The 9,520-nt window shown below is 39.8% G+C and overlaps 1 protein-coding gene across 2 annotated transcripts; it reads right to left on the bottom strand.

The window, feature by feature from the left end:
- Nucleotides 1-3,708: 3,708 nt before the first annotated feature.
- On the bottom strand, nt 3,709-9,311 carry ghitm (growth hormone inducible transmembrane protein). 2 transcript variants are annotated; one of them, XM_047609795.1, is made up of 10 exons: nt 9,203-9,283; nt 8,769-8,846; nt 7,914-8,063; nt 7,002-7,104; nt 6,454-6,565; nt 6,218-6,359; nt 6,012-6,120; nt 5,632-5,820; nt 4,465-4,636; nt 3,709-4,381 (listed from the first exon to the last, which is right to left on the bottom strand). In XM_047609795.1, the coding sequence occupies exons 3-10, from the start codon at nt 8,043-8,045 to the stop codon at nt 4,294-4,296; spliced, it is 1,047 nt and encodes a 348-aa protein (XP_047465751.1). In that variant the 5' UTR covers nt 8,046-8,063; nt 8,769-8,846; nt 9,203-9,283; the 3' UTR covers nt 3,709-4,293. The 2 variants fall into 2 exon arrangements, with proteins under 2 accessions (XP_047465751.1, XP_047465752.1); XM_047609796.1 differs by lacking the exon at nt 8,769-8,846 and having other exon boundaries at nt 9,203-9,311.
- Between the last annotated feature and the right edge of the window lie 209 nt (nt 9,312-9,520).

The following is a 9,520-nucleotide window of genomic DNA, read 5'->3' as shown; positions in this document are numbered from 1 at the left end:
GTGACCTGACTACAACAAATAAACATGGACCAAGAAGATGCTTCACAAATGGTAAAAGTCATCATAGTTTGACACCTACAGATGATATTTGCCGCTAAGCGCCGTCGAAACACGATTGTAGTGATTCACAAGCACAAGCTTTAACAGGTCAAATTCATAACACAGGGCTCAGTCTAGAAGAGATACAGTGTGAAAACAATCAGCTGAAAAAAGTGACAGGGGAGGAAAACTGCCTATGACGTCTTGACAACAGCGAAGAGCCAGAAACGTCATCGTTTTTATTTTTGAACACAGCTTCCACACAGCTTTTTTTTTTTTTTTTTTTTTTGGTCATTATTTCATCAGATCCGTTTACAAGCACGTGTCGGGCAGAGTTTACCTGTCATATCAGCCACGCGCGTTAACCGCACTCTCTGACTCATTAAGAGGTGGAGAGTGTGTGCGCTTCCTGCGCTCACAGGTATGAGAATAGTCCCTGGATCAATGTAACACGTTTAAGGTAGAGGGGGATCGTGTGGGTGCACGGGGGGAGAGCCACCTATTGTACAGAAACAAATTATACGTTAGAAGATCATCATAAACCTTTTTTTTTTTTTTGCCATTTGCATAATTTAGCAGCTAGCTGTCAGATTAATGTTGAAGATTAAAATATCAAGTTCCTACTGAAAAGCAGTTTAAAGTATGGCATCAGCGTTGCCAGATGTACCATAATTATCAGATTTGTTCGATAATATCACTCTGTAGGATCAATAATTCCAAAAATCATGACTATTAGCAAACGCAAACAGCGCCGTTAGTTTATTTAAAGGTAAAACCGTATTATAAGCTATAAGGTCTGTGGCAATGTTTTATGTAGCAGATGGTCCTGAAATCAGGTATGTGAAATAATTTTCCTCAAAATACGATAATTTTAAGCTAATCTGTGATAGCCCGTCTGGCAGTACTGTAAGGTATGAAGTAGCATTATATAGAAATAATATAAAATCTTAAATTTCAGACTGAGACTGACATTGTATTAAGCTCTGGCTTTCAGCTCCAGTAGATTATATGGGGACGTAAAACTTTAAACAGTTCCCAAGGAAGGAGCAGCAGCTAATAACTGCTAGCTAACCCACTAGCTAATGAGGAGCTTCTCATCAAATTCTGTGGAGCAATTAATCATTAGTTAAAGCCTGGTTAGTTAGTGAAGAATGAACCAAAAGATGCCCACATTAATGATGCAAAAGTAGTTAGTATGTGACTAATAGCAGGCCTACATTGATCAGGCGTAACATTATGACCACCGACAGGAGAAGTGAATAACGACCATCTTGTTATGTTCCACTGGGAAACTTTTAGACCTGGCATTCATTCATGTGGATGTTACTTAGACATGTAGCACCCACCTAGACCAGACCAGGCACCCGCCACCCCGTGGCAATGACACTCCTTGATGGCAGCAGCCACCCCCAGCAGGATGCAGCCTGACACAGTGTGAGGTGGAAAAGGAAAAATTACCATTCTTGCAGTGAGGATCTCAAAGTCACAGTTTTCTCCAGAAGTCCACAGGATCTCACACAACTCAAGGTTACGGAAGAGGAGGTTAGTTATCGCTTCTCTTCTCTGGAAAGAGGGAGTAACTTCTTGAGATGACACCAAGTCCTCAGGCGTCCGGCACAGTCCTCGAACTGAGAAACAATGCACTTATTCATGCATGAATACGACCCGTTTACTAAACCTAATATTTTTCTATCTCATATACATACACATGCACAAAAGGAACAACTCAAACAAAACATGAAAAAGTACAAAGTGTTGTACTACAAATCCCCTAGATCCCAAACTGATCAAGTATCTGTGGGATGATCCACAGAGGCCTCTCCTCTCAACCCATAGGACCCAAAGACCCAAAGTCCATTCTCTGATGAGTCACAACAGATTTGGAGGCACAAGGGAGAACTACACAACATTAGAAGGGTGGTCATAATGTTATGCCAGTACTTGTACTCCATCCTCATAATGGCACCAATCAGGGAACCAAAATATCTCGTGAATATTTTTTATATTTCACATAAACGACAAGTGTCTATCAAAAATTTATTGAAATGTAAACTTGAAAAACTGAATCCTAATATTGAAATGTGCCTGATAAGGAAACACACACAAACTGGCTCAGGCCTATGATAAGCAGCACAAGCCCTGGACTCAGCCCAAATGTTGCTCATCAATATAAAAAATGACTGACAGAGGGCAAATTTAATCCTCAGTAATGTCCGATCCCTGGATACGGAAGCTTTAGCCATCTCATCCATTATTGCCCTCTTTACCCGACCCCAGCACACTGCATATATGAATCATAAGTATCCAAACCACTGACATGATCTGACAGATTTAAAACACCGCCTTGCAGCTGCCCGCTCCACGTGTACACCCTTTAATGAGACACCTGCGTATTTACAGATGTTAGCATCTGTTGCAAGTGCCCTGGTTTGAAGGTTTAATTTTAGAGGAGCGGCCAGATGGCGGACAAGAGGATTACTACGCTAAGCCTTTGTCATCTGCTGCTACACACTGACCGCGCATCGGGGAAATGCAAGGTGGGGCCCCCCGCTGGTCCCTCAGTCTGGTCCAGTCCACTGAGGGTGGATAACAAACACCGAAATATGTCACTTTCGAAGCATTTAGCGGCAGATTAAGAACTGAAGTTTACACAGCAAGTCACGAGAATTAATCCCAGGAAGTGCTCCAGTTATTTGAGTGTATGTGATTTTTGCAAATTAGTGAACTCATTTGTAAAGTTCAATCAAAAGTGCAGTCAATAAAAAAAAAGTATGAGACGTCATCATTCATTAATAAGTTCTTCCTTGAATGAACTGAATGGACTAAACGCTGCTCACCAAAGAGTAACATGCAACAATTTAACAATGTGTTCGTATGGATGCATGTTTATTAAATAGCAGTTTAAAATTATATGAAGACAATGGACAATGGACATTTGCACAGTCCCAATTGTCCAAAGTGACTCTTTATGTTCATTATGTTGCTTTAATAGAGAATTGTAGATAGCACGATGCATCGATCAGGCATAACATTATGACCACCTTCCCTAACATTGTGTAGGGCTCCAAAACAGTTGTGACTCATCAAAGAATGGACATAAACATTCTGAGGGTGTCCTGTGGTGTCTGATAACAGGATGTTGTTGGTGAGGGCCTTTTTTGAAGGGAGGGGCCTCTGAGGATACTTCATTAGTTTGGTGTCCAGTGAATTTTGAGGCCAGGTCAACACCTTGTGCTGTTTTTCATATTTTTTTGAGTTGTTCCCAAAGTGTTTTTGTGTGCGTTTGTCAGGCTTCTGCCATCAAGGAGTGTCATTGCTATGGGGTGGGGGGTGACTGGTCTGGTGTAGGTAGGTGCTACATGTCTAAGTAACATCCACATGAATGAATGCCAGGTTCAAACATTTCCCAGCAGGAGGTTGAATTGTCACAAGATGGTTCAGTGTTACCTCTCCTGTCAGTGGTTTTAATGTTGTGGCTGATCGGTGTAAATGCTCTAAATGATTAGATCAGTGTAAAAAATTTTACCTAATATTAAGTAAAAAGTAAAATATTTAGGATATTTATGGAAATGATGTGATCACAATAAATTTTATGGGCCATACAGATGTTTACTCATCTCTGTTGAATTGTCCCTTAAACTTGATACTATGAAAATAATTCAACACCTCTGTATTTCCAACAGGAACCTTTTTTTATTAAGTGCTTCCATCGTTGAAATGACTGCATCACATAGATATGAATCAATATCAGTCTCTTCAAGCCATCACAGAAGTACAATGTGAGTGATTCTTTTAAGCAAGTACACACAGAATTTATTGTACTGCTAATATAGACCGATCTACTGTGTGATTCACGTTTGAGGCATTTTTTTTTTATTACATTTCTGATTTCTCAAGCGGAGAGCGCGAGTGGAAATAAATAGAAAACACAAATAATAATAACACCTGGAGGCAAGCAAACTGACACCAACAGACAGAATGAACTCATTTGTGACCCAGGATGAACCATATGCTTCAAAAAAATCATAAGGTAAGAGCTCCGTCTCAGTGCGTTATCAACGTACAACAAATCTGTCTTCTTTACTGGCAGCATGCACCACACAGTGCAATCCTCATCTTCGCACACTTGCAAAAACCCTGATGTTGATCTACCAGTTACATAAGAATTGTCACTAAAAGATAACACCTGGTGTATGCCGCTGGGAACATAACATCAGCTCTGTGGGGAGTAAAACTGATGCTGAAGTTACAGGTTTACTTCCTTCTGCCGCCGCCGCCGTTGGCCAGAATCATCACCAGCCTCATGAAGATGTTCAGCGTGTCCATGTAAATCCCCATGCACCTGCACAAATAATATATAATGTTACGCACAGATTGGTAAATTAGACGCCTGCAGAAAAAACACATTTTAAAAATGTGACGTACGCGTTGATGGGGTCGAATTTCTGGGCAGCGTAGACGGGGTGCGTCTCCGCCTTCTTGATGACCTTCTGCGTGTCATAGAGGAGGAACATGCTGAACAGGACCAGGCCTCCGTAGACGGCGATCGAGTAGAGGCCTGCTCCGAACGCTGAGGACGGCGGCAGGAACATCGATCCTGAACGAAGAGGAGGACGTTAAAAATTCTGGGGTCAAACTCATAGAATCGACACTTAAATAATTCAGTAGCTCATCGTGTTATTATAATATCTATGTAGGGAGACGACACCAAAAATACTGAGAGACTAAGCAGACTGACCCAGTCAGTAAAAGTTCACACCACTTTAGTGCACACATGCAGCCAAATTCTGAACCCAAAATCATAAGAGGCTGCTGCAAAACCTGCACAGAGGTCTGCACACTATACACCGATCAGGCATAACATTACGACCAACTTCCTAATATTGTGACGGTCTCCAAAACAGGTGTTAAATATTAAGCTCAACATATCATTAATTCAAACACGTCAATGAATCCAGAACGTCGCTAAAATTTAAGTTACTTGAACCACTTCACATCATCTGACTAAAATAATATTAAAACAAGTGTTCACAAAAGATAATAAAAGATAAACCTAATACTCACTTTGCTTAGGCTGACTACACTTATTATGTTAATTATTTAACAAATGCACGAAGTGAATATACTCCTATTGTGTGATGATAAGCAAATAATTTGCATAAATCCATAATCCAACTGTGATTTACTCACCAGGTTGTTACTTATATATATATATATATAATTAACACAGTGACACTTTCCACGTGGTAAGACAGGGATATCATCTTGGTAAAACATATATCTGACATTCAATAATCAGCTTCGTGTTTTAATTAAGCGCCCAATGCTTGAATAATGAATAATTTGACTTTTACTGAATAAATAATAATAATTCACACATTTTTAGAGTCATCCCAACCAGTGCTGTGAAAATGGAAAAAGCTGAATTTTACACTTGACAATAACCTATAAATAGAGCGTAGAATCAGAATGTCGACTCTGGAAAGTCTCCTCTTTCATTCAGACCACAACCCAACTGTAGCACTGTTACATTATCTCAAATATGCAGCTTTTTGCATCACGTGTAGAACAACTGAGACACGTTATACTGACCAATAGAAGAGGCAAACACCACTCCAAAGCCGACAGCCAGGGGCCCTCCCATGTTGAGGAACTTCTCACTTGGGGCACACATGGCCACAGTGGAGAGACCTCCCACGATGCCAGCTGTGTACCAGGCGGCCCTCATCATCAGGGGCCCTCCCAGAAGAGTAAGGGGGGCGATGACTGCACCCATCACACCTTAACCATAAATAAAGCAAAAAAATAAACAAAAAACAACAACAACTAAATGCCAGGTTGAAAACAAACAGGAGTAAAACAGATTAGTACCATATGTTTAAGTGTGATGTAAGGGGTGTTAAAAGTCATGACTGCCCCCTAGTGGTCAACAAGGAAACTACAGAAGAGAAATAACATGGTACAAAACAAACCTGCATGAAGCATCCAAGCAAGGTGTTTGGGAACTGGACTGTGCTCGTAAGAAATGGACCTAACCAGCATCCCGGCACCAATCATAGCAGCAAAAGTTGCTCCAATTGCCTATTTATAAAGAAACAAAACACACACATAATAAATATCTATTATTATGTGAAATGATTCCCTATTGAAAAGTAAAAAAAAAGGTTTTAAAGCCTACCAGCCAGGATCCTCTCATCATCAGACCCATAAGTGCTGGAGTTCTGCTCACAGCTACAGCGGACAGAGCCGTCAGTCCAACACTGCCTGCAAAGTACATGTAGGTGGAGTGGATTCTGTCCTTCACGTACTGAGGCCAGATCCTGCACAGAGAGTAAAGGGGGAATTAATAAGATGTGAAACAAATATTGACTTTTACTGCGATTGCCTTTAAAAAATAAACAGAGAGTCACTCACATTGCTTTCTCAATGGCACCGATATTATTGGACATGCCAAGCCCGTAGTAACACAGAGCTCCAAGTCCAACTACTGCACCTCCAGCCAGAATCATTCTTCCCATGCTGTCGACTAGTGACAGAACAAAAACACTTTTAGGCAAATATTCTCTTTTATTTTCCACTGCACCACAGTTTATTGAGAAGCATGTAGCTGTGTCTCCATTACAGTTTCAAAATAAAAGAGATAGTTCTGAAATTTCAATAAAGTCTTTGTAAAGTCTCACCTTGCGATATGTCATAATTTGTAAAGCGAGAGAGTTTTCTTTTTAAATGTGGGTGTTACCATTACCATAACTGATATTTAGGTTTGGCGCATTTCTATGTGTGATGAAAACACAGACATGGCGCGACTCGAAATACCTCAAAAATAAATACATAAATAAATAAAATAACTGCAATAATTTAAACTATGGTCAATATAAGAATGCAAAGCATAACTCTCCAGTAACAGTACAGAATATGTAAAACTAAAGTTAAATATACAATATTTAATCATTAAGATTTACTTTTCATGGCCGTGTCTGTTGCTGGCTCAAAAGCTGCTTCTTTGAGCTGTTCTCTGGCAGTCTTGGCACGGCGGAAACCAAATCTGGCCTTAGAGGAATAACCCTGGTGAAAGAAGAAGTCAGTCACAATAGAAAACAAACAGAAAGTGTGCAACTTGCATGTGTCACGTCAAGTCTACATAGTATCTCCCATCTCCCTCTTCCCTTTTTTTAAAGAGACTACGTGCCAGTTTGTTTTGCTTTTCAATGCTATATTTACTATCCCAAGGTCAGCTGATCGAGGCACAACTGTAATTAACCTTAGGGATTAAATTTATACGTTTAATTAAGACAGAGTTAATTAAAACACAGTTAATGTTAAATGTTTTTGCATATGAGAATTCTCTGAATAGATACAACTTTCATTTTTATGTTGGACAGAGCTTTAAAAAAAAACAAAAAGTCTACCCACTTTTATTACGTTTTTTTCCCACAATGTCACCTTGCAACACTGAATTGGTGCCTTCGCATGTTGTACTGTCACTATGATGTAAATCAGTCTAAATATCAGATTTTTTTTTTGTTTTTTTTAATATTTTTCTGTCTCTGGAGCCTGAATGAGCCAGACAATAAAATTTGAAGCATCAAACATGCTCCAAACTACATCACTGTTTAACTAAGAGACAGGAGCAGAGACAGTTTGTCCTTCTGTCTGTTTATAGTCTACGTGAAAATACTGATGCCTATATTGATTCATTTTTCATCAGTCAAAGGCGATGCGTGAATTATCAAGAGTTGTGCTGTGCAAAGATTATTTCAACAGGATCAATCAGATGAGCTACGAGGACACCATATAAGCTGAGGCCCTCTAGGTTCGATATCCGCCTGCACCCTTAAATGTGCGTTTTCCCCAGGAGATAAACATTACAGTACCTGTTGGGGCCTGAGCAGGGGTGAACAGGCCTTCATGGTGGGTGTCCTCAGGGCTGGGGAGCCATGTGTCAGCACAGGACGTAGCCCGACGAGCGGGAGACTCCTCAGACATGTCAGCCTCGCCACCAACATGGTTACACGATACACTGCCTGGCAAAAAAAAATAAATAAATAAGAAAAAGTTTCACACACACTAATGTTTCATTGGACCACATTTAGTTTTTATTCCTGCACACATTTGCTGTGGCAGAGGAAGCTTCTGCAACGTCACAAGGTTTATAGGCCGACTGATCATGGTTTTGTCATCTTGGAATACGCCTGTGATATCAGGCAAGAAAAAAATCCATTCATGGAATAACCTGGTCTTACGGTATATTAAGGGAGTCAGCTGACCTCATTCTTTGGGCATAATGTTGTTAAACCTAAACCTCAGATCATAGCACTTCCCCCACAGGCTGGTACAGTAGACACTTGACGTTTTCTCTGACTGATGCATGCTAATGACTTGACCCTTCTCAAATGGATTAACATCTTTTATACGACTACATAAGGCATCTTTGCACACGGTTGTTTAACAAATTCAATTTACTTCTACTTATATAGCCCCAATAACAACACAAACTGACTGAAGACGCTTTACTAAATCTGGCCTGAAACCTCCAGAGTAAGCATGAAGGTGACAGTGGAAAGCAAAAACTCCCTTTTAACAGGAAGATATGTAGGGACCCATCTGCCCAAAGTCGAAACGAGAAGAGAATAATAACTTTTACTGTCATTGTCTGGAGAAATCAATGACATACACATGGGGTTAAATAACTTGCAGCATGCAGTAACTATCAAACAGGAGACTCCTACCTATTTGTTTAGTTAAATCCAGGTGTTTATTTATTATATATGTATTTTCTGGCCACGCAGTGTTTTATTCTCTGGTGTCTGCAAAATAAACAAAGGGTCAGTAACAGCAGGCACGTACGTAAATATCAATATGCTGTTCTAGACAAACGTCTATTTGTCAAGGTGAGACAATAATAACACATTGTAGCAGAAATACTGGTTATTTAGTTGAAAAAATAAGCTATGATATAACAGCAGTTAACTGAGCTAGCTAACACTGGGTAACAGTTAGCATGTTATAGCTGCGTAAATCTAACACAATTCGTCCGCAGTAAACTACAAAGTCTCTGGCTCCTACCAACAATACAGTCCAGTCAAATAATTTAACCTTTAACGCTGATATTGCGCATTTGTTGTGTAACTGTAAACTTTAAAACACTAAAAACGTTACGTACCGAGAGCAGCGGTTGTCGATCACCTTTCTAGAAAGACGTGCGCAGTTACTGACGCAAGTGTTCTGCAACCTTCCTGAAAATTCTCCGTTGGTGCGTCATCACTGAGCGACACATTTGCTGGGAATTGTAGTTCCGAGTCAGAAAGCGTTTTTTTTGTAATTCACACTTAGTGGTTTTATTTGGGGCTAACGCTAATTATAAAACCAACTAATGTTGTTTTTTATTTTTATTTTTAAATATATAATTCCTTTATTTAATTTAGGAATTTAATTTATGTGTTGTTATCAGCAGCTGTATAAATCTATTTCCAAAAGGGCC

Source organism: Mugil cephalus, chromosome 16 (assembly GCF_022458985.1).
Source record: "Mugil cephalus isolate CIBA_MC_2020 chromosome 16, CIBA_Mcephalus_1.1, whole genome shotgun sequence".
Classification (NCBI taxonomy): Eukaryota; Metazoa; Chordata; class Actinopteri; order Mugiliformes; family Mugilidae; genus Mugil; species Mugil cephalus.
Note: the sequence above shows the minus strand (reverse complement) of the source record. Positions and strands in the feature narration are given on the sequence as shown.